This window comes from Schistocerca nitens, chromosome 1 (assembly GCF_023898315.1).
Source record: "Schistocerca nitens isolate TAMUIC-IGC-003100 chromosome 1, iqSchNite1.1, whole genome shotgun sequence".
Taxonomy (NCBI): domain Eukaryota; kingdom Metazoa; phylum Arthropoda; class Insecta; order Orthoptera; family Acrididae; genus Schistocerca; species Schistocerca nitens.
In genome coordinates, this window is record NC_064614.1 from 1,248,997,295 (window position 1) to 1,249,022,891 (window position 25,597).

At 46.6% G+C, this 25,597-nt stretch overlaps 1 protein-coding gene across 1 annotated transcript; it reads right to left on the reverse strand.

Moving 5' to 3' along the window:
* Positions 1–3,545: 3,545 nt before the first annotated feature.
* On the reverse strand, positions 3,546–23,937 carry LOC126233907 (ribose import ATP-binding protein RbsA 1-like). Its single transcript, XM_049942893.1, has 3 exons — positions 23,614–23,937; positions 9,081–9,791; positions 3,546–3,893 (listed from the first exon to the last, which is right to left on the reverse strand). Exons 1-3 carry the CDS (start codon positions 23,935–23,937, stop codon positions 3,546–3,548), a joined length of 1,383 nt encoding a protein of 460 aa, XP_049798850.1.
* Positions 23,938–25,597: the final 1,660 nt, after the last annotated feature.

Below are 25,597 nucleotides of genomic sequence, written 5' to 3' on the forward strand. Positions count from 1 at the left end.
CACAAAGGTAACTGTGTGGCAGATACCCATACATCGGACACGAAGACGTCCTTTAAGTTTTTCGGCAACTAAAAATAATCTGTAGGCATTGGGATGATGCAGGACAAATAACAAGATCGTTTCCTTGGGTTTTGGAACCCTGTGGTAGACTGACATACTGTCATAGTATGCGAAATGACACCATCCAAGAATGTCAATGTCCAGAATACAATTAATATAGGCCTATCTATATTCATGCTCAATATTGTGGGAAACATTATTCGAGCCACCATTTCCTGATTTGTCATAATTGTGATGAGTTAATACGGCTGATATAATTGTACACAACTGAGCTCTTATAAGAGAGTACAAAAAGATGATGAGCAATCGGAATCTACCCATCCATGAGAATAATGAAGATGCCACCCAAAGCCGCCTCCGCTCCAGAAGGTCACCCATCAGAACCGCAATAGCCACATCTGCAACAGAGGAAGAATTCAACATAACCAGCGCCTGGCACCAAGAATGGTCCTTAAAGAACATCAGCAAACTTCCATGTATCTCCCAGAAGCCTTCAGGTTTTGACTTACCACGCAAAACCTGGGCAACTTTAAACAGAATTAGAACTAAACATGGCAGATGCGCCTATTCCCTCTACCAGTGGGGCATGACAGAATCGCCGCTATGTCAATGTGGAGAAAATCAAACTATCCAGCACATAATAGAAGACTGCCCCAGGACAGCCTATGATGGGACCCCAGAAGATTTCCTGATGGCGACTCCAGAATCAATAGCATATATTAACTCATTAGATGTTTGTTTGTAATTACTTCCAAACTACAACTCTGTATAACTACTGTAATAACTGTAAGAATATCTAATGCCAAATTATTACAATTTTGCATATTGATTGTAATAACAGTTGTCTAAATGCCATACGCTAAATAAAATAATAAAAAGTGCATTGTGTATTCTTAAGTACCATTAAAATACTTACTAACCGACACGTGTTTCTCTGACAGGTAACTAATACAACTCGGAAAGATACAGATCTTGAAACCATTCGACGTTACATAGAAATATAGTGTCTACAGAAAAGTCATGGATTCAATGGCTCTGTAGCCAGATCCTTGGGCACGTTACAAGGTCACATAGAATCTCACGTTAGTGTACAGACATCACGATCGGAGGTGAAAATCTGTAATTCCAAATAAGACACAGTCCCAGAAGAATATATATTTAAATTAATAAAACGTGCATAAATCTAAAAAACTCTAGCTAGGAATTTACCTTAGCTGTCAATTTCTGACCTTGGGCTGCAGGACTAGTGCGCTCTGCCGCTGTTTCCGGTATCGACTTGACGTCTAGGAAGTCCATGAAGTTACATAATGTAAGTATAGCTGAACAGACAGCACAGATGGAAATCTTCAGTCCGTTGGCCAAATTCCAGGGAGACTCAGTCAATGTGGGGAATGCCAGACACCTGTAAAATGGAAAGGGGACATACGGTTAATTTTATTACTATAGCTAATCATTAAACTTACTCGTGCCTGCTGAGCAACACACTACGTATCATATCCGCAAAGGAAAAGGCTGATTGATTCCATAAACGAAACATCCTAGTGCACCACAAGTTGTTCAAATAATTAAGTACGTGGATCGGAAGCTACAAATGTAAGGGACAGGAGTTTCAGAAATGGTCAGTTGAAGCGTTGTCTGTAGCAGGCTGTAATGCGATGTTCATTCAATCGTGCGATCAGCTAATTTGGACGAAGTCATTGTCAGGTGCCTGGATAAAGATGCTGCGTGCTTTTTCATGTTGGTTTTACAGGTAATTGACAATCACGATTAGTCGAAATCAGCTAATCACACGATGAAACAAGCATCGCACAACGGCTTACAACGGACGATGTTTACATTTATTAAACTCCACATAGTGACTGCAAACATTACAATGGAAAGAAAGACATGAAACAGCTACTTCACAATCAATTTACGGGGAGCCTTTATTCATACATCAAACCAAAGAACGATGGTGAGCATCGCCGTGCAACCAGTACACGTCATTCCGAGAGGTCAGGTCGGTACCGGAAACAGCGGCAGAGTGCGTTAGTCCTGCTAGCCAGGGGCAGTCATTGACAGATAGGGGAACTTCCTAGCTAGAGTTATTTGTTCGTACCAGCAACGCCTCAACTGGAGTCTGGCTGCTTTTTAGCGAAAATGTATCACACGTTTCATGTAACAGCAACACACGCGTGTGTTAAATTACGTGAAGTGAACGCTAATTGGGAGCTACATCCAGTAGCTAAGGGAAAATTGCGTCTTGAAGACAAAGCGGTGACCCAGAACGGTCCTTGTAAAAAGATCAATGTTCACCGGTAGATACCAGCCCTTACACGTGGGAAACAAGTTATTTTCAATATATATTCTTTCAAACATTTCTGTGAAGTTCAAACTTCGTTGACCTAGGGCAGGTAGTAGACTATGCAATGCGAGATGACCCAAGAGACGTGCGACTATTAAAGGCCGCTTCAAGGTGGACGTCAACAGAGAGGAACGCAACGAGATGTAACCGTCAGATAGTGGTTCGTTTACAGTGAACGCAAGGGCAAGGCGTCGCCACCTCGAACGCTGCAGAGCTGAAAGGTGATAGTGAAGTAATGCAATATCAAACATGATACGAAGTATGAACTATAGCGTCAGAATTAGATGACTAGCCATGATAAAGATTACTTGTGCCATAGTAAAGGTATTGGTTAACTTGGAAATTCAGCCATCTCTGTATCTTTATCTCTGCTGTGCAAGCCATTCCCATCGACCCAGTAGCATAGTGAACACCCGACTCTAGCACCAGCTGCTTTAAACAACTGAAATGCTTACTGCTACGACAATGCTACTACCAACCACCGATCACGGTTTTTCTGTGCTTTTATGTGAGAACGTCTCTGGCTTAACATTCCAACTACTGTTTGAAAAAATCCCCTACACAAATAAATATAACACATCGAATGAAAATAGAGCAGACATGACTTCGCTGGAATACCAATAGCAAAAATAGAATTTTTGTTAAAAGTACCAAGGTCTATGAAGCACTGTAGCTTTGTATTACTCTACATTTGATAACCCTCTTTTACTAAAATATGGATTGCTGATGATGCTCAAATAAGTTTCGGAAAGAAGGAAATTAAGTAAAAGAAATATAGGGCATGAGATTTATTCTGGGTTTGGGACCTATTTGTGTAGATAGATCTGGTAACCACAGTAAACGAAAGAGTACCCAGTTAAATTGTAGCAGAACCACCAAGCGACAAAGAGAAGGTACAAAATACGTTTGCTGGGAACTTTATCTTAGACATCTGTTATAATCAATTGTTGTTGGTTTTTATATCTTAAGTTCAGTTCAAGCACAGTTTTCCATCAGTTTTTGTGTCGGTATACTGTGGTTGTTGCGAATATATGGACACACAGTATACAAATGCGGTGTCAGACGAGTGTGGGCTGCAGTCAGAATCTGAAACTTCTTGGCTAGCTCTACAGCGCTGTCGCTGCTCCTCAGTCATCGACGGTCAGTGGCAGAGGTTCTGCACGGCGTCATCCCGCAACCACCACGGGCCAGCCACAGGCTCGGGAGCAGCCGCATGCGCATCGGCGGCTACTGCGGGCGCCTCTGCAGACGGCTGGCTGCTGAAGAAGCCCGGGCTGTTGCCGAGCACGTGCTGGCAGCGTGCGGGGCGGTCACCCGCGCTGATGGCGAACGGCAGCGGCGCCCCTCTGGGAGGAGTGCCCTGGCTGGCCACTGATTCGGCGAGCCGCCAGCAGACTCGACGGCCGCTCCCTCGTCGGGCAGGATGACGGGGACGCAGCCGCAGTCGCCGCCCGGGCACTCGCTCGCCAGGTGGCTCCACCTGCGCCACCTGCTGACGAGCGACCCCATGGTTTCATCTTCGTCGCTGGGCAGGCTGACCTCCCCAAACGGGCAGTCGCCACTCCGGCACGTCCTCCGGCGACTCGGTAGAGGGTGGCTGCTTGCCTGCCCTCTGCGTCACTCTCGTGCAGACTGCCTTCGTCGCCGGCTCTTCGCTTTCGGAGGACTCTGCACTGCGAACCCACTTGGCTGCATTCCTCTAGAAGCGGTTCATGAATGCAGTCTTACCAGGTCGCGGTCCCATTGCGCTCTATCGAATGCAAAATAGGACCAGTTTCATATTAATCAACGTAAGCATCTTCTACATACACCGAACACAACTATAGTCATTGGCTATCTTCCACTAACAGTGACACATCTACCTTAATACGCATAACCGGTTTTTCTTGTTTACTGACAGAGTATGCACTAAATCGGCCATCACTGTAGTTGAAATTAAAGTAATGATGAGAGTTCAAAGGAACTAGTCATTGTGGCCTACAGTGACAAGTTTCGCCTTAACGCAACTCAGTTCCTGTCTGCAGGCATACATGTGAAGTCGTTGCACACATGCGAATCCCAGCGCCAGAGTAAGACAGCTCGCCACTCCAGGAATCAAAGCCGAATAGCGCAGCCCGGTCTTAAACTGGGCACTGACAGCGCCATTCTTCCTTGGCTCCTATAACCGCGTCCTGCGATACTGACACTGCACAGTAAAACATACAACAGGGCAAAGTCCGGTCGACACAGCATTAATGAACGGCTGTCCAAAAGATTTAAAACTCGTCACAGACCGCCCTTTCAACAACATAATTAAATTTTCCTCATTAATGTCTTAATATTTAACAGCATTTCAAAAACGAATTAACTTCATGTTACGTAAAACGATATTCTATACCAGAGTTAGCAAGCAGTAGTACTAGACTTAGAACGTCAGCCAAGACACAAAGACATAATTCTTCAAAGTAGTGGCAACACCTATGCTTAAATATGGAAGTGAGACCAGGGCAGTAACTAACAAAGGCAAGAGAAGGATGACGTCATCTGAAATGAAATGTTACAGCAAAGGAAAAGAATGTGCTCAGAGATCAAATCAAGTATTTAGTAATTCGGAAAGAATTAAATACATTTTGTATGGAGGAAAGAAATGAATTGTCTACAAAATGGAAGCAGCATATTGAAAGAATGGAGACAGAAAGAGGAGATCCGTTCATGAGAGTATATAGACATAGAGCGAATGCATACTGGAAGACAAGCAAAATGTGGATTTCATGAAGACGGGACAGTCTCTCAGCTTACTCTACGAAGTTAGGGAGGCATAACAGACGAGGAAGCAGCTACCGACATTAAATTTGTGCAGTCTGATTCAGGATCCACGCAGCGTAACACCTCAGGTAGATAAAAATTGTTGTAATATTATATTCCTTGACTTCCGTTTAATTGCAAGCGCACACTGTATGTGATGAAGAAAACAACCATAAAAAGCAGTGTATATCTAAAAAAGTGAGTGTTCAATTACAAAAAACTATTAAATGGAAACATTTATGTACCAAGGAGAGGATATGAGGAATACACAGTGGAAAGAAGTAAAAACTTCGGTATGTGCATTTGCTAAAGTATAGATAAAAATAGTTAGGGAGTTTAAATACGCTGGTTGTTCATACACACACGGGAACTGATCCTTGTAGCTGTGAAACATAAAATGAGCTTTCGCTGTATATTGTGTACTCAAGCACCGACCCTTAATAGTAAAGACGGACGTCGCTGAATACTGAACAAAGCAATAGGTATTGTACGTGCTTCAGAAAAGAAATACAGAATCGTAAAGGAAATTTCGGAGGTACCAAAGGAAGAACACGAACGCAGGATTCGCAAAAGGATGGGGCAGAAAGTCAAGGGAATGGGAGGGGAGTATAGAAACGCAGCAACGAAATGACGGAGTAGTAAATACTGTAAAGGCCAGCAAACAAAAAGATAAATTTGAGACAGCAGAGAAGATGAAACATCCTGTGACTCAAACGGAGAACTTTACTTCATATAAGTAGAATACGTAAATCACGAACACGTGCAGTTAATCAGGATATCGGAACCTAGAATGGTGACATCACACAGGCCACACGCATTGTATTGTAACAGGTGTCAGCGTTTCTCTTAGAATCAACAAGGACTCCAACGAGTATGGACAAACAACATACCAAAATACATCAAACTGCTGAAGGAATTGAAAGTCCAAAAAACAAAAACTATTGGGGAGGAGATGCTTTTACCCCGCAGTCTTATTCCAAAATACCCCTGTCCGACAGCTCTTTGCGTATTCTAGGAGTGCGAACTCATCTTCGTCTGCACTCACAAAGACGCTCCAAATAAGAGTTGACTCTCCATAGGTCTGCTTTCCTTGCTCTGCATGTTAAGCAGAGTAAGCAAAACTAAGCTGTTACTGTTAGGTAGAAACAAAACAAAACTTCATCTGTTTGAGTCGACCTTTGGTGATGTGGAAGTGATTTCCTGTGACTGCAACTAGAAATACTTATTCTCACAGCAGGTCAGGCCAACGCGTATTGGCCTTCCGTGTGGTTAATGGCCCAGTTTACGGATGTGCCAGTAGCAGGATTGACCCATCTTCTTGTAGAAAGACCTTGCATTGATACGGAATCTGTGCTGCACGAGTGGCGTGGTGGTGTCCTCGTGCAGCAGAAGACTGTAAAGTGACGGGAGAGGGGTGGTGGCCACTCTTAGGTAATGGTAGTCGGGCGGGGGGGGGGGGGGGGGGGGGAAGGGAAGGGTGGGGGTAAGATAGGACGGTGGTACCACCAAGCCTCACGGACAATAAATCACGTAGTCATTAGGTGGTATCGCTTAGCAGGTAAACAAATTTCCCAATTTTGGGTTTAAAGGTCTCGCACGAAAGTAACGGCAACTGATATTTTCCAGCATAATTTAGCAGTATATACCTGTTGTCTCAAAAATAATATAAAATTATTTTTACAGCCAAAACCTTACCCAGTCACAATTCAGTTTTCCATAATTTACCCGAATAACGTCATCCTAAGGTGGCCACACTCCTCTCATTTCAGCTTCTGCTCCATTTACAATCTCTCTCGTTCGCAGTTTTAAATGGTCATTTTAAATGCTTTGTTTCATTGTCGTATAAGTATGGAAATCCACTGCTGCGACCTACCTTCATTAACATTCTCAATTTCCAAAGTGCGAACTCATTTGACATACAAACGAAATTTTATGCTTCTCCAGTGGCGTTTGCTACAACCGGGAAACTGTTGCATACAGCGTGGACATTTTAATTAGTTTTTCGTAACTAGTAGCTATGCAATAACACATGCACTCATATAACGCGAACAATGAAAATAAATTTGCCGACATGCAAGATAGAGAACTAACAAACGATAAGGGATAATATTATTTCTTTGAAATTCAAACGCGTTCACCTTGGTGCAATATGTTTTATTTATTTCTAACCCGTTTCGCCTTTTACATTAAGGCACTTCAGTTGAGTTAATCCGGAATAATAGAGTTCGGTTTCTACGTGCTATATTCAGATTAGAAAACAGTCTGCACTATCATCTTCACATACGTTTTCTTCTTACCTGCTCATAAACTGGATGTCATAGTCTCAGTTAACTTACAAAACGTAGACATTTTCAGGACATGATCTATTTCTTGATAGAATGTAAAGACATTTGGGAGGGTGTGTTAGCAGTGAGGCAGGGAGTCGATAGTGGAAAGATTGTGGACCATATAGCTGCCAGAGTGTGGGAAAGTTCAAGGTATTTGTATGAATGCATTTTTAGTTCAAAGGTTAACTGAAGGGATCATGGAAGATGACGTGACAAGTGTGAGTGATATTCGAATCATCTGTTGGTTGTCACAATACTATTTTATCTATAAATGAAAGTAAATAGTGATTTTTCAAGTGTAGGAAAGTCACAATTTCTCAAGTAAAGTAGATTTACAAAGTGAAGAGTAAGTTTTTGTGCTAAGTTTTCCTTAGAGACTGTGTCCAGTGTCAGATAGTTCATTGAACGTCAATGAACATGTGGTAAATTGTCGAGGCTGATGTTTTTGTAGCTGATGTTGATGTTCCTATGGTAGCTTGTAAGCCGAAGGTGGGGAAGTTCAAAAAATCTCTGGTTTTCATTCTTTCACCAAGTCCATATACAAATCATCAAATAGAATTAATATTCTATTTCTATGTATTAGTTAGCGATGACTGAGTCTAATTTCTTTAGAAAGTTGTTACTATCACTAGTTGGTTCTCTGTGAAAACAAATGACATCTAATATGTCAGCTTCTGATATCTCCGCAGAACACGCCTTGAATACCACTTTGTAGTGGCTGTACAATCTGATGAAATTAAAGCAAATTCTAAATTAATGTTCAACTTTGGAACTAGCTTGTATTTATTTTGGGCCAAGCATTGATTTGATACTTCACCTGTGGGTTTGTCATGTGTCGAAACTGAAAATCCTTACTGCGTGCTGCAGGCATAGGTTTCTTAGGCGATGATTTCACACTTGTGTATGACGGGAGTTTTTCGCCCAGATGTAAGGCGGTCTTCTGTTGTTGGAACATGACGCCACAACTACCATACAGTGTTCGATGGACACTTCGCAAAAATCCCCCTGCAGGTCCAGGGGTTAGAATAGGCACAAGGTATTCCTGCCTGTCATAAGAGGCCACTAAAACCAGTCCCTCCCCCACAAGGGGATAGTTTGCACCAGCGTCCGGAGACAGACGGATCCACGACTTACATTTAGGTCATTTAAGTTTTTCACTTATTCTGGTTCCTTCCTTCCTTCCTTCCTTCCTTTGTTTGGTTCCTTTCTTTGCCCTTCTCCCTCTCACTGTCTTCCTTACTTTTCCCTCTCACTGTCTTCCTTACTTTTCCCTCTCACTGTCTTCCTTACTTTTCCCTCTCACTGTCTTCCTTACTTTTCCCGCTCACTGTCTTCCTTACTTTTCCCGCTCACTGTCTTCCTTACTTTTCCCGCTCACTGTCTTCCTTACTTTTCCCGCTCACTGTCTTCCTTACTTTTCCCGCTCACTGTCTTCCTTACTTTTCCCGCTCACTGTCTTCCTTACTTTTCCCTCTCACTGTCTTCCTTACTTTTCCCTCTCACTGTCTTCCTTACTTTTCCCTCTCACTGTCTTCCTTACTTTTCCCTCTCACTGTCTTCCTTACTTTTTCCCTCCCCTTCTTCTCCTCGCCCGCCCACCTTCTTCTCCTCGCCCGCCCCCTTCTTCTCCTCGCCCGCCCCCCTTCTTCTCCTCGCCCGCCCCCCTTCTTCTCCTCGCCCGCCCCCTTCTTCTCCTCGCCCGCCCCCTTCTTCTCCTCGCCCGCCCCCCTTCTTCTCCTCGCCCGCCCCCCCTTCTTCTCCTCGCCCGCCCCCCCTTCTTCTCCTCGCCCGCCCCCCTTCTTCTCCTCGCCCGCCCCCCTTCTTCTCCTCGCCCGCCCCCCTTCTTCTCCTCGCCCGCCCCCCTTCTTCTCCTCGCCCGCCCCCCTTCTTCTCCTCGCCCGCCCCCCTTCTTCTCCTCGCCCGCCCCCCTTCTTCTCCTCGCCCGCCCCCCTTCTTCTCCTCGCCCGCCACCCTTCTTCTCCTCGCCCGCCCCCTTCTTCTCCTCGCCCGCCCCTTCTTCTCCTCGCCCGCCCCCTTCTTCTCCTCGCCCGCCCCCTTCTTCTCCTCGCCCGCCCCCCTTCTTCTCCTCGCCCGCCCCCCTTCTTCTCCTCGCCCGCCCCCTTCTTCTCCTCGCCCGCCCCCTTCTTCTCCTCGCCCGCCCCCTTCTTCTCCTCGCCCGCCCCCTTCTTCTCCTCGCCCGCCCCCTTCTTCTCCTCGCCCGCCCCCTTCTTCTCCTCGCCCGCCCCCCTTCTTCTCCTCGCCCGCCCCCCCTCGTTCTCCTCTTCGCCCGCCCCCCCTCGTTCTCCTCTTCGCCCGCCCCCCCTCGTTCTCCTCTTCGCCCGCCCCCCCTCGTTCTCCTCTTCGCCCGCCCCCCCTCGTTCTCCTCTTCGCCCGCCCCCCCTCGTTCTCCTCTTCGCCCGCCCCCCCTCGTTCTCCTCTTCGCCCGCCCCCCCTCGTTCTCCTCTTCGCCCGCCCCCCCTCGTTCTCCTCTTCGCCCGCCCCCCCTCGTTCTCCTCTTCGCCCGCCCCCCCCCTCGTTCTCCTCTTCGCCCGCCCCCCCCCTCGTTCTCCTATTCGCCCGCCCCCCTCGTTCTCCTATTCGCCCGCCCCCCCTCGTTCTCCTATTCGCCCGCCCCCCCTCGTTCTCCTATTCGCCCGCCCCCCCCCTCGTTCTCCTCTTCGCCCGCCCCCCCTCGTTCTCCTCTTCGCCCGCCCCACCTCGTTCTCCTCTTCGCCCGCCCCACCTCGTTCTCCTCTTCGCCCGCCCCCCCTCGTTCTCCTCTTCGCCCGCCCCCCCTCGTTCTCCTCTCCGCCCGCCCCCCCTCGTTCTCCTTTTCGCCCGCCCCCCCCTCGTTCTCCTTTTCGCCCGCCCCCCCCTCGTTCTCCTCTTCGCCCGCCCCCCCTCGTTCTCCTCTTCGCCCGCCCCCCCTCGTTCTCCTCTTCGCCCGCCCCCCCTCGTTCTCCTCTTCGCCCGCCCCCCCTCGTTCTCCTCTTCGCCCGCCCCCCCTCGTTCTCCTCTTCGCCCGCCCCCCCTCGTTCTCCTCTTCGCCCGCCCCCCCTCGTTCTCCTCTTCGCCCGCCCCCCCTCGTTCTCCTCTTCGCCCGCCCCCCCTCGTTCTCCTCTTCGCCCGCCCCCCCTCGTTCTCCTCTTCGCCCGCCCCCCCTCGTTCTCCTCTTCGCCCGCCCCCCCTCGTTCTCCTCTTCGCCCGCTCCCCCTCGTTCTCCTCTTCGCCCGCTCCCCCTCGTTCTCCTCTTCGCCCGCCCCTCCTCGTTCTCCTCTTCGCCCGCCCCTCCTCGTTCTCCTCTTCGCCCGCCCCTCCTCGTTCTCCTCTTTGCCCGCCCCTCCTCGTTCTCCTCTTTGCCCGCCCCTCCTCGTTCTCCTCTTCGCCCGCCCCTCCTCGTTCTACTCTTCGCCCGCCCCCCCTCGTTCTCCTCTTCGCCCGCCCCCCCCCTCGTTCTCCTCTTCGCCCGCCCCCCCCTCGTTCTCCTCTTCGCCCGCCCCCCCCTCGTTCTCCTCTTCGCCCGCCCCCCCCCTCGTTCTCCTCTTCGCCCGCCCCCCCCCTCGTTCTCCTCTTTGCCCGCCCCCCCTCGTTCTCCTCCTCGCCCGCCCCCCCTCCTTCTCCTCCTCGCCCGCCCCCCCTCCTTCTCCTCCTCGCCCGCCCCCCCTCCTTCTCCTCCTCGCCCGCCCCCCCTCGTTCTCCTCTTCGCCCCCCCCCTCGTTCTCCTCTTCGCCCCCCCCCTCGTTCTCCTCTTCGCCCGCCCCCCCTCGTTCTCCTCTTCGCCCGCCCCCCCTCGTTCTCCTCTTCGCCCGCCCCCCCTCGTTCTCCTCTTCGCCCGCCCCCCCTCGTTCTCCTCTTCGCCCGCCCCCCCTCGTTCTCCTCTTCGCCCGCCCCCCCTCGTTCTCCTCTTCGCCCGCCCCCCCTCGTTCTCCTCTTCGCCGGCCCCCCCTCGTTCTCTTCCTCGCCCGCCCCCCTCGTTCTCCTCCTCCTCCTCGCCCGCCCCCCTCGTTCTCCTCCTCCTCCTCGCCCGCCCCCCTCGTTCTCCTCCTCCTCCTCGCCCGCCCTCCTCGTTCTCCTCCTCCTCCTCGCCCGCCCTCCTCGTTCTCCTCCTCCTCCTCGCCCGCCCCCCTCGTTCTCCTCCTCCTCCTCGCCCGCCCCCCTCGTTCTCCTCCCCCTCGCTGGCCCCCCTCCTTCTCCTCCCCCTCACCGGCCCCCCCTCCTTCTCCTCCCCCTCGCCGGCCCCCCTCCTTCTCCTCCCCCTCGCCGGCCCCCCCTCCTTCTCCCCCCGTCCCTCGCCGCCCGCCCCCGCCTACTCCCCCCCCTCGCCGCCCGCCCCCGCCTCCTCCTCCTCCTCCTCCTCCTCCTCCTCCTCCTCCTCCTCCTCCCCGCCCCCCTCCTCCTCCTCCTCCTCCTCCTCCTCCTCCTCCTCCTCCTCCTCCCCGCCGCCGCCCCTTCTTCTTCTCCCCCTCGTCCTCGTCCTCGTCCTCGTCCTCCTCTTCGCCGGTATTTGAGACAGTCTGTCCTTTCTCTCCCTTCTTTTTTCCTCCGTGTGTGTGCCTGAAGGCTGACCCACGCGTAGCTGGTGACGGGGTAACGCGTTATTCCCCGTCCCGTGGCAGACAAGTAAGGCACGCACGTACCCCCTCGTGAAAGCCTGGCCCAGGAAGGGGTGATTGCTTGAGCTGACACCTTCCGACCATTCCGATTGGTCCCTCCGTCTGTTTGTCAGGAGGTGTGACCTGAGTTGTAAACATTCACCTGAGGCAGGAGTGCCCTCTGATAAGGTCCCCACAAGGAAGGAGCGCGCCATCAGAGATGCTGGCAATGATGGGGGATTCCTCGGCAATTGATTTCTCTTCTTCTCTCTAGACTTCTGCCCAAAAACGGAAACTTGACCGGCCACCAGTGACAAAAGTACTACCGCCTAACCCAAAGTTCCTTGTAGTTCCTCGATCTGAGAAAGGAAAGGATTTTTCATCTGTCAACCATTTCATTACCCAGAAGGGCGTAGATGACATTGCGGGGTCTGTCAATCTTTTACCAGGATGCAAAACGGTACGTTGTTACTAGACACTGAGAGCGCCTTTCAGGCACAAAAACTGCTTCGGGCCACACTCCTGTACACGTTCCCTGTCCGGGTGGAGGCTCACAGCACTTTGAATTCGTCGCGTGGTGTGGTATATACTAGATCACTCGACGGATTGACTGATGAGGAGATTGTCTTTCCTCTATGAGCATGGCGTGACGGCAGTCCATTGTCATGAAAAAGGTCAAAAGTGACCTTGTACCGACCCAGACACTTTCCTTTTCCTTTGATAGTGTTCAGCTGCCGTCGTGCATCAAAGCAGGTTACGAGGTTATTTCTGTTCACCCCTATGTCCTGACACCTACGCGGTGCTACCAGTGTCAGCATTTTAATCACACTCGCCAGTCCTGTTCTAATGCGGCTAAATGTGTCACATCTGGCAGGGATGCCCATGAGGGTGACTGTCCATTTGCATCTACTCATTGTGTGAACTGTCAGGGTGACCATGCAGCATCCTCCCGCGACTCTCCCATCTACAAGGAAGAACGCTGTATACAGGAAATTCGGGTCAAAGAGAAAGTGTCCACTTCAGCTGCTCGCAAGCTATTTGCTAGTAGGAAGCCCACGCTGCTCCCAGCGAGCAAATACAGTACTGTCCTCGCCTCGCCTCACCTCACCTCACCTCTCCTCTCCTCGGTCTACCAGGGAAGTGGTGACGCAGACATGCGATCTGACCTTCAGAGCTATGGTCGTCCGTTCGGCCAGTGCTAAGATCGCCCAGTCGACGTCTCCTCTTCCTCCCATCACCCCTCGGACACAAGCACCTTCAACAGCTTCTGCTAAGACAAAGACCCAGAAGTCAGATGCATGGGCCTTCAAGAAGGATCCATCCTGTGCAGACTTCCTACGTAACTAGGCCTCCCAGCCATCGACCAGTACATTCCATTCTGAGTTCAGAATTTCATTACTGTTTACATCTGGTTTCAGCCAACTCTCCGTCCCTAGTACTATGTGGACATAATAACCGTTTATTGAGAGCAGTTCTGCGACCTTTCTATAGACGCTCCTGCAGTTTACTATTACCACATTAATACTGTCAGTCCATGTTGCAGTTTGCCTACTGCTACCTTGTCGCGTCTCAGTAGGCGTCTTGTCGGGCCTGGGGTGGGGTGGGGGGGGGGGGAATTCACTAACCTAAAAACCGTCATGTGCACTCCACACGTACACCGCTATACTTGTAGCAGCTTCCTGCGTGTAGTGCACGTCTGGCCTATTCAAGGGGTAGTTGAAATTAGTGTAATGATGAGAGCTAAAAGGAACCAGGCATCGTAGCTTACAGTGATACCATTCACTTTAACGTATGAGTTTGTCTGCAGGCATACATGTGAATTCGTCGCACAGGTGTGAATCCCAGCGCCAGAGTAAGACGGCACGCCACTCCAGGAGCAATAATTGAATGGCGCAACCCAGTCTTAAGCTGGGAATTGACAGAGCCATTTCTTTTTGGCGCCTATAACGGCGTGCTAGGGTACAGACACTGCACAGTAAAACATGCAACAGGGCATACTCCAGTCGAGGCAGTATTAATAAACATATGTCCAACAATTGAAAACACATCAGACTGCACATTCTACGTGCAAAATTAATTTTCCCCATTAATGTCCTAATATTTAACAGCATTTGAAAAACAAATCGACTTAGTGTTAAGTAAAATGTCATTTTATACCAGATCTAGCAAGAAATAGTACTAGATATAAAACGTCAGCCAAGACACTAAGAATTCTTCAAAGTAATGGCAACACGTATGATCACATACAGAAGTGAGACTTGGAGAGTAACTAACAAAGGCCAGAGAAGGATGAAGTCAGCTAAAATGAAATGTTAAAGCAAAGCAAAAGCATGCATTGAGAGAGATCGAATCAGGTATTCTGTAATGCGGAAAGAACTAAATAAATTTCGGGTGGAGAAAGGAATAGAATCGCCCAGAAAAATGGTAACATATTGAAAGAATGGGGGCAGAAAGAAGACCCATTCATAATAGTGTATAGACCTAAAGGGAAGACGTATTGGAAGACAAGCAAAATACGGATTTCATGAAGACGGAACAGGCTATAAGCTTACTCTACGAAGTTAGAGGGATAACAGACCAGGAAGCAACTAGTAACTATACATTTGTGCGGTCTGATACAGGATCCATCAGCGTAACACCTCACGTAGATAAAATTTCTTGTAATGATATTCCTTGGCTTCCGTATAATTGAAAGTACAGAGACTATACATGAAGAACCAAGCAAACATGAAAACAGTGCAATACGTAAAAACGTGGGATTACAAAAAACCACAAATGAAAACATTTCAATACCAGGAAAAGGATATGAGTAATGCGTAGTGACATTAAGGCAAAACATGGGTATGTCCATTTGCTAGAATATGTGTAAAAGTACGCTTAATATATGTAAATACACTGGTTGTTCACATACTGGGAACTGTTAACTGTAATTGTGAAACATAAAATGAGCTTTCGCTTTGCAGTGTGTACTAAAGACTGACCCTAGTAGTAAAGACGAACTAGCCGCTACGCAATAAGACATGCATTCATATAGCGGGTACAATTAAAATACATTTGCAGACATGCAAGATAGGGAACTAACAAACGGTAAGGGAAAATATTAGTTCTTTGAACTTCAAACGCCTTTACTTTGGTGCAATCTGTTTTATTTATTCCTAACACGTTTCACCTTTTACCTTAAGGGATCTTCAGTTTACTTCATCTGGAATAAGAGAGTTAGGTTTCTACATGCTATACTCAGATTAGAAAACTGTCTTCACCATGATATTTACATTAGTAAATCATTACTAATGCGTTTTTATGTTCAAAATCTACGTTTTCTTCTTGTTTGGTCATAGGCCGGATGTCATAGTTAAACTTATAACACATAGATACATTTTCACGACACTATCTTTTTCTTAATATGGTACATTTGGGAGGGTGTGATAGTAGCTTGGCAGGGAGGGATGGTAGAAATATTGTGGACCAAACAGGTGCCAGAGTGAGAACGAAGTTTTTGGTATTTGTATGAATGGATTTTTAGTTCAAATGTTAACTGAAGGCGATCATGGAAGATGACGTGACAGGTGTGAGTGATATTCTAATGATCATCTGTTGGGTATGATACTACTATTTTGTCTATTAATGTAAGTAAAGTGTGATTTTCCATGCGCATTTGGTCATTCAAAAAAAAGGGGGGGCGGCGGCGGCGGCTGCTTTATCGTTTCTGCTTCGGTTTCTTGTACATAATAATTTTCTTGCGATTGTACGTAACTTACTATTTATGGTTATTCATACGTCATATTGTCTAAAAGTTGGCGTATTAATATATTCATTGAGATACTCTGAAAATGTGAAGTGATTTGCTTCAAATTTCCAGGCACGCATTTCTTCTTCGTATCTTGTAACATTAACCAAAACGGCCTTGCTGTGCTGGTACTGCGAACGGCGGAAAGCAAGGGGAAACTACAGCCGTAATTTTTCCCGAGGACATGCAGCTTTACTGTATGATTAAATGATGATGGCGACCTCTTGGGTAAAATATTCCGGAGGTAAAATAGTCCCCCATTCGGATCTCCGGGCGGGGACTACTCAAGAGGACGTCGTTATCAGGAGAAAGAAAACTGGCATTCTACGGATCGGAGCGTGGAATGTCAGATCCCTTAATCGGGCAGGTAGGTTAGAAAATTTAAAAAGGGAAATGGATAGGTTAAAGTTAGATATAGTGGGAATTAGTGAAGTTCGGTGGCAGGAGGAACAAGACTTTTGGTCAGGTGATTACAGGGTTATAAATACAAAATCAAATAGTGGTAATGCAGGAGTAGGTTTAATAATGAATAAAAAAATAGGAGTGCGGGTTAGCTACTACAAACAGCATAGTGAACGCATTATTGTGGCCAAGATAGACACAAAGCCCATGCCTACTACAGTAGTACAAGTTTATATGCCAACTAGCTCTGCAGATGATGAAGAAATTGATGAAATGTATGACGAGATAAAAGAAATTATTCAGGTAGTGAAGGGAGACGAAAATTTAATAGTCATGGGTGACTGGAATTCGTCAGTAGGAAAAGGGAGAGAAGGAAACATAGTAGGTGAATATGGATTGGGGGGAAGAAATGAAAGAGGAAGCCGCCTTGTAGAATTTTGCACAGAGCATAACTTAATCATAGCTAACACTTGGTTCAAGAATCATAAAAGAAGGTTGTATACCTGGAAGAATCCTGGAGATACTAATAGGTATCAGATAGATTATATAATGGTAAGACAGAGATTTAGGAACCAGGTTTTAAATTGTAAAACATTTCCAGGGGCAGATGTGGATTCTGACCACAATCTATTGGTTATGAACTGCAGATTGAAACTGAAGAAACTGCAAAAAGGTGGGAATTTAAGGAGATGGGACCTGGATAAACTGAAAGAACCAGAGGTTGTAGAGAATTTCAGGGAGAGCATAAGGGAACAATTGACAGGAATGGGGGAAAGAAATACAGTAGAAGAAGAATGGGTAGCTCTGAGGGATGAAGTAGTGAAGGCAGCAGAGGATCAAGTAGGTAAAAAGACGAGGGCTAATAGAAATCCTTGGGTAACAGAAGAAATATTGAATTTAATTGATGAAAGGAGAAAATATAAAAATGCAGTAAATGAAGCAGGCAAAAGGGAATACAAACGTCTCAAAAATGAGATTGACAGAAAGTGCAAAATGGCTAAGCAGGGATGGCTAGAGGACAAATGTAAGGATGTAGCGGCTTGTCTCACTAGGGGTAAGATAGATACTGCCTACAGGAAAATTAAAGAGACCTTTGGAGAGAAGAGAACCACTTGTATGAATATCAAGAGCTCAGATGGCAACCCAGTTCTAAGCAAAGAAGGGAAGGCAGAAAGGTGGAAGGAGTATATAGAGGGTTTATACAAGGGCGATGTACTTGAGGACAATATTATGGAAATGGAAGAGGATGTAGATGAAGATGAAATGGGAGATAAGATACTGCGTGAAGAGTTTGACAGAGCACTGAAAGACCTGAGTCGAAACAAGGCCCCCGGAGTAGACAACATTCCATTAGAACTACTGATGGCCTTGGGAGAGCCAGTCATGACAAAACTCTACCATCTGGTGAGCAAGATGTATGAGACAGGCGAAATACCCTCAGACTTCAAGAAGAATATAATAATTCCAATACCAAAGAAAGCAGGTGTTGACAGATGTTAACATTACCGAACTATCAGTTTAATAAGTCACAGCTGCAAAATACTAACACGAATTCTTTACAGACGAATGGAAAAACTGGTAGAAGCGGACCTCGGGGGAGATCAGTTTGGATTCCGTAGAAATGTTGGAACACGTGAGGCAATACTAACCTTACGACTTATCTTAGAAGAAAGATTAAGGAAAGGCAAACCTACGTTTCTAGCATTTGTAGACTTAGAGAAAGCTTTCGACAACGTTAACTGGAATACTCTCTTTCAAATTCTGAAGGTGGCAGGGGTAAAATACAGGGAGCGAAAGGCTATTTACAATTTGTACAGAAACCAGGTGGCAGTTATATGAGTCGAGGGGCATGAAAGGGAAGCAGTGGTTGGGAAAGGAGTGAGACAGGGTTGTAGCCTCTCCCCGATGTTATTCAATCTGTATATTGAGCAAGCAGTAAAGGAAACAAAAGAAAAATGCGGAGTAGGTATTAAAATTCATGGAGAAGAAGTAAAAACTTTGAGGTTCGCCGATGACATTGTAATTCTGTCAGAGACAGCAAAGGACTTGGGAGAGCAGTTGAACGGAATGGACAGTGTCTTGAAAGGAGGATATAAGATGAACATCAACAAAAGCAAAACGAGGATAATGGAATGTAGTCAAATTAAATCGGGTGATGCTGAGGGGATTAGATTAGGAAATGAGACACTTAAAGTAGTAAAGGAGTTTTGCTATTTGGGGAGTAAAATAACTGATGATGGTCGAAGTAGAGAGGATATAAAATGTAGACTGGCAATGGCAAGGAAATCGTTTCTGAAGAAGAGAAATTTGTTAACATCGAGTATAGATTTAAGTGTCAGGAAGTCGTTTCTGAAAGTATTTGTATGGAGTGTAGCCATGTATGGAAGTGAAACATGGACGATAACCAGTTTGGACAAGAAGAGAATAGAAGCTTTTGAAATGTGGTGCTACAGAAGAATGCTGAAGATAAGGTGGGTAGATCACGTAACTAATGAGGAGGTATTGAATAGGATTGGGGAGAAGAGAAGTTTGTGGCACAACTCGACTAGAAGAAGGGATCGGTTGGTAGGACATGTTTTGAGGCATCAAGGGATCACAAATTTAGCATTGGAGGGCAGCGTGGAGGGTAAAAATCGTAGACGGAGACCAAGAGATCAATACATTAAGCAGATTCAGAAGGATGTAGGTTGCAGTAGGTACTGGGAGATGAAGAAGCTTGCACAGGATAGAGTAGCATGGAGAGCTGCATCTAACCAGTCTCAGGACTGAAGACCACAACAACAACAACAATCTGATCTTTAACGTTAAACCTGTTTGACCAGCATACCTGCAGTCACATGTTACATTGTAGTTAATATCAATGTATTTTATAATCAGTTTCTTGTCGGTTTTGGAATGTAGTTTTAGATAGAATTAACTGTTGTGTATGCTATGTCTATACGCTCTCTTTAGAAATTTTGGTAGTTGTGTGCGTGTCTTACCAACTGGCACAGTAATCTAATATGTACTTTCATTTACTTGTAAATTTATTTATACATAAAGCTACTGTTATTTGTAGCAAGCTGATCCTTACATGTTTGCAAGACCAGTTCTGTCAAAACATACAGAAAGGCTAATAATTAACATTCTAAAGTTTCTAAGAAGACAAAGTAAACATAAAGTAGCGACAGACATCACTCCCAGATCGTGTAAGGAAAAAAAGCAGTGAGACATTGTGCGGATTTGTGCTTGGCTACCATGGGGCCTTAGCAGCATTTTTTCCTTTCCCCTTCCGTGATGCATGTCTATCCTCTTGCTACTCTTTTTCCCCCTCACTTGGGAAACATGTCTGGGATTCTATTGGGAATGTTCCGCAGTGTCTGTTGCTGACGTAAGAACAGTCTCACCTTTGTTTTACTCTCCCATTTCCTTTATTTGTTCCCTTTCCCCCTTGTTCCTCCACTTCGGCGTTTGAGGTTCCTCCTTTTCTTCTTCCCTGTGCAATTCTGAAGGCCGGCCCACGCATCTGACCCGTAACAGTTGAATGTGTACGCGTAATTCCCAGCCTTTGGTCGAGAGGTAGGGTTTGCACGTACCACATGGTACAGGCCATGCCTGTGGGGCGGGGGGTTGACTGCCTGAGCTGCCACCTTCCTAAATTGGTGATTGGTCTCTCTGGCAGGTGTTAAGGAGGTGTGACCTCAGGTGTGAACAATCAGCTAAGGCGAGTGCGCCCCCCTTCTGAGGGAGCCCCCAGTTGGAATTAGTGCACTTCTGTCGCCGTCGTTGTGTTAATCCATACCCAGAACTTCACCTTAATGATGTTCCACTCAGAGATGGGATATATGGATTATTAGGACTGGATTTTGACGCTAGATTGACTGGCAGCACCTCAGTGCTCTCCGTTGCTTGAGCAACACCAATTGGAGTGCAGATAGCTCTACGTTCTGTGGCTCTGCAGAGCCATATTCCAATCCCAAATTGACTATGGGAGTGTGGTTTACGGTTAAACAGCGCCCTCAGCGTTGCATGTACTCGACCCAGTGCACCACTGTGGGGTTTGACTAGTGACAGGTGCTTTTAGGATGAGTCCGGTGATCAGCGTACTGGTGGAGGCTGCGGTCCTTCCATTGCAAATCAGATGTGCTTAGCTGCTCACCAGTTATGTAGCACACATTTGTAGTTCTTCTAAGCATCCGAATTACCGTCCCCTTTTCCTCCCCACAGCAGTTCATCTCCCTCATCCAAGGCCCAGGTCGGGGCTAACAATTGTGGTTTGTTTGCGATCGCTTCTGTCTCAACTAGAGTCCTTGCCTGTACCACCTCTTCTCAAGGTCCATTCACGTACACCTCCATAGACAATGCCTCAGCCACAGCTTCGTCTGGACATTTCACGTGCCCCTAAACGCTCTGTTGGCCCTGTGGCTCTCCTGTGTCAGTTCCTCTCGATTCTTGAAGTATTCTGGGTATCTAAAATGGTTTACACTGATGGCTCCATGGCTGATGGTCACATTGGCTTCGCCTACATTCATGGTGGCCATATTGAACAGCGTTCCTTAACCGGTGGCTCCAGTGTATTCACTGCAGAGCTGGTGGCCACTTCTCGTGCACTTCAGTATTTCCAATCATGCCCTGGGAGTCTTTCGTTTTATGTACTGACTCATTGAGTAGCCTGAAAACTATCGACCAGCGCTAACCTCGGCATCCATCCATCCAGGAGTCCATCTGTGCCCTGGAATGGTCCAGTCGTTCAGTAGTGGTCGTCTGGACCACAGGTCACGTAGGAATCCCAGGAAGTGAACTTGCTGACAGGCCATACGGAACCCACTTCTGGAGATGGAAATCCCCGCAATTGCCCTATGTTCATTATTAGGCTGCAATGTTTTTCAGCTTTCGGTGCCGGAATGGCAAAATCTCAGTATGCACAACAAACAGCATGCCATTAAGGGGACCACGAATGTGTGAAGTTCTCGATGAGGGCCTGTCGCTGGGACTTCGTGGCTATCTACCAGCTCTGCATTCTCCATGCCAGGGCGACCCATGGCTAACTCCCGTGCTGTGAAGACCTACCTCAGTGTCGGTGCTGTGGCCCATATTCTTCCGTTATGGCCTCCTTTGGCTACCTTGCGACTTCATCTTCGGATACTGGACTCGTTATCATTGATTTTAGCAGACAACGCCTCATCAGCTGATTTGGTTTTACATTCCGTCTATGAGGGTGGGTTTTGTCATTTGATCTGAGTTTTAGCTCATGTCCTTTCTCACTCTGTGTCCTCTACCCTAGTACTTTTAGGGTGGAGGTTGTGATGTGTTGCAGGGTGGTTGGCTATCCCTTTTTATTTCCGTGGTCGGCCAGCCACTGTAATCTGCTTTGTTGTTCCACTCTCTCGTTTCTTTGTTGCCTTTAGTGTTCGTTGCATTTCTTCGTTCCTGTGGTCTTCCACTTTTCTTTTTGTCTGGTCTGTTTTATTCTTAAACTAGTGGCATTGTTGGTTACGACGTACTACATAATTTCATGGTATACTGAAAACTAAAATGATGGAAATTACTTTATTTTAGTTCAAATAGTCTCCTGGAGCAGCAACATTCACTTACAATACTACCTTCCATTTGCCGGACAGCACTGTAAAGCGGATTTTGGAAGAGCTACAGGCCATCTCTCTCGTATCACCTTGTATCTCCGGTTTAGTCCATGTACACAAAGTGCAAGTCGATAGAGGCCACGTTAATATTCAATGAGTGTGTTTTCCGGGACGAGTTGTCAATGAGCTGTGTGAATTTCTATACTCAATAACAGATGGCCAACCGAACTACGGCTCGCCGTCAGTTATTGTTGTTTTTACTATCAAAAACAGTCTTGGTCAAAATTTATTACGGTGACCTATTTCGACCAGTACTGTGGTCATCTTCAGAACAGTGTTTAAGAACCACCACCTGCTGGAGAATCACTATTGATTCTGATGAAGACAGTTTTTGATAGTAAATATTTGTAACATATTGATCAGTGTCATTCCCATAAATTATTCAAATGTAATTATTGTTGTGGTTTGAGATCCCCGTCTGAGGAGCGCAGGAAGGACATCTTCGCTGGTGTTGTGCTGGAGATGTTACCGGCGTCGGGAAGGTAGAGGCTGAGCGAATGAGATTATTCCTTGGTATCATGAGTGGGTCTTTTGGGCGCGCCAGGCACTGTTGCACATTTGCACATTTGGCTTTCCAGTTTCAGGTTTGTGAGCATCGGAAGATTCTTACTGAAGATATGTATGAAGTGAAACGTGCACTGAAGGATGCTTATGACGAGGAATAACACACCGATATTCATATCCTTGTCTTCTTCCCTGCTGCTTTTGTACTACTGTGTAAACAGAAATTCGTTATGGGATTCGTTCCATATTTTATTATTTATTTGTCTAATATTTTTGTGGTAGAGTGTACGATGTATTAGTGTACGATAATGTTCTGCTTTATTTCAGGAGAACATTGATTTTGTATGTATGTTTCCTTTGTGATTCGGTCTACGTGTTCAGTAAATGTTTCAGGCGAGACAAAGTTTGTCACAGGTCTGTAATCGCTAGTGGCCGCCTCGAGTATCAGTAGTACTCACCGACGAACGTGAAGAACAAAACCTGGACATCTGAAAGAGTATGGTAAAAAATAGTGTAGTGATGGCGCTGTTGGTGGAATTTGGCCAATCGTGTTCATGTATAGTATTCTCCTTTCTAATTATTATGAAGTAGTTTTCGACAGTATGTTGGGTGTTTCATGTGTTTCTGTGTATGAAGTATTTTAGTTTTTGTCTTTAAGTTAGTAACATTAACAGCAACCCAATCCTATACATCCTATGTTGTTGTCTTGACAAGAATTACATTGTATAAGATTATTTTCTGAACGTGAGATTCCTGATCAAGTAACTGAATAAAAAACCGTCGCTATCGTGATGTTTGTCTTGTACTGTGGTCATCCTTGGTTACAAAAAATTTTTGTTCAAAATTTAGGAACTGAATTCCTTGTTAAGCCCAGTATGTAAAGTAACAAGGGCAACATTTATTGTTATTGTTATTATTAGTATTATTATTGGTACTTAGAGATAAGTAGATATAACACTAAGATTTAAATGAAAGACCACAAAAGAATCAATAGGGAAACCATATGAACTGATGAATTTAATGTCGTGTGGTAGTATTCTCGTCGTATGTCTTGACAGTACAGTTAATGATGAGAAACAAGGCAGCGGCGGGGAACTACAGTAGCGTACGTTGCGGCTCACGGGGCGGCGCTGGAGGCAGCTGCAGGCGGGGATTCCGGCTACGAGCAGCGGCCGGGGACCAGACGGAGTACCGGGTTCCCAGCCCCTCCTCCTGTGTGACGAGCGGCACTGGCTCCTGCGATCGCCTCCCTCGCCGGCTGGTAGGCCTCGCACAGGAGGACGCAGGCAACGCCGGGCGGCGCCGCCACAACTGGCTTCTGGTCGCCGCGCAGGGCGTCGTCGACCGCAGGTGTTTCGGTGGGACGGCTGGTCGCGCGCACCTCACCTGGCGCTGACGTTCGACGGATTCTGGCGACATCTGTCAGATCCTGTGGGCAGCGCTGACGCACCTTTCTCTTTGGAGAGGAGGAGGAGGAGTTGCGGTTTACCGTCACTGGAGGAATGCGTAACAACATCGTACAGAGGACACTATCGGTTAGAGGTTGGTGCACGATGAGAGTGTAACGTCAAACAAATAGGCGTCATTTCGCATCCTATCGATGACACTGCAACGGACGTCAGAGGGGAGAGCAACATGCGCACCCTGCTGATACGTGACAGCTGCGTAACCATTCTGGAGGTGCGGAAAGGTTCACTGCCTGCATAGGGAGACGCTAAGAAAAGCCTATACGCGTCTCCCTTGCGCAGGAACTCGCAGATGGTTATTGTGTACAAAACGGAAACTTTGCCAACACCAGGCAGGAGGTGTGTGTGGCGAAGTTCCTTGCTTGCAAAGGTAGGCACACAGAAGACCTTCGACGTGCCTCACTTCTCAATGAACTCGGAGGCGGTTGTCAGTGTGACACGCCATTAGGAACAGTCGACGTCAGTCATACCCTTCGGCAAACATAACCATGGTATGGCAGTCGAGGTATGAAGAGGGCACACACGTCTCGCTTCTAGATGATATGTTGAAACATCTGAGGCAGGAAGGCTGCGTTTCGCGAATGGACAGCCGGCCACTGCTTACAGCTGCGACGGCGCGCCCCGGCCCCCCTCAGGCATCTTGCACTACCGAGTCTCTGTGGGTCTTCTGAATACAGTGTTGTGACAGTGTGCAACGTATCAGAAAAGTACGTCTTCTTCAGCAAAACTGAATCTGCTATATTGTTATTTGTATTATTTTCTGTGCTTATTTGTCAATACTGACACGCTTGTTGCCAGTCTGTCAGATCATTTTGATGTAATTTTTCTTGTTCTTAGTTTTCATAGTGATGTCTTTGCTCTGCTTTTGTGATTTTGCTTTAATTTTTTAACTCATCATGGAGAGTAGTCGATGTAAAAGATTTTATCACGACAATCCACAATCAGAATCACTTCGATAAATGTAAATTTATATCAGTTACCTTAAATTCATATTTGGTGACGTTCTTAACACATTACCTTCGTCATGTATTACTTCATTTTCTTTAGGTAGACTCATAGCTGTGGCACTACTGCTCTTCTACTGCCGGTTGCTCACACTGTAAATATTCAGCAGCTTTGATGACTAACTTGACGTCTAACTTTATAATGTAAGTTAGTGCCACAAAGTTAAAAAATTAAGCAATACATTGTTAGCATTAGATAAGTTTTTAGTTTATAATGCTGGTTGCTTGGTGTCTAATTCACATACTTAAATTTGTACACAATTTTAGGACATTTTTACATGGCTGGCACGTTTAAACGCCTGCTTGGATGTGTAAGAACACTCCCTGCACAGTCTTTCTCCCCGAACGGTAGCGTTATGAAAAGTTCCTATTTAAGACCTTTCATAGTACTTCAATAAAGTTTACGTAGTTCTCAAGTCTTCAGCATGTCACACTTACGGTGCATACATAAATGATGTAGGGAGAAACAGTGGGCAGCTGGGTGTTCCTTTGTCAGCAACAATTCATTTATGCGTTCATATCTGTTTAGCAACTACCTTTTTATACAGGTTACATGCAGGTTACTACAAATCGGTGCTTTACTTTACCTGCCACGCCTTATTTATGTTTCGATGTTGGTTTACTATGTTTCTTTCCTATTCCTTCCTCTCTTTGTATGACAGTGAGTGAATGTGTCTGTGTATTGTGCTTCTAAAGTGTTCGGCCT

What these genes read in the sequence shown, in the direction of transcription:
- LOC126233907 (XM_049942893.1), bottom strand. Translation starts at nt 23,937, where the DNA reads ATGTTGTTACGCATTCCTCCAGTGACGGTAAACCGCAACTCCTCCTCC. An exon ending in GAGGAGGGGCTGGGAACCCG is followed by an intron (nt 9,792 to 23,613) that starts GTACTCCGTCTG and finishes GGCGAAGAGGAG; the next exon opens with AACGAGGGGGGGCGGGCGAG. An exon ending in AGAAGAAGGGGAGGGAAAAA is followed by an intron (nt 3,894 to 9,080) that starts GTAAGGAAGACA and finishes GCTCGTCAGCAG; the next exon opens with GTGGCGCAGGTGGAGCCACC.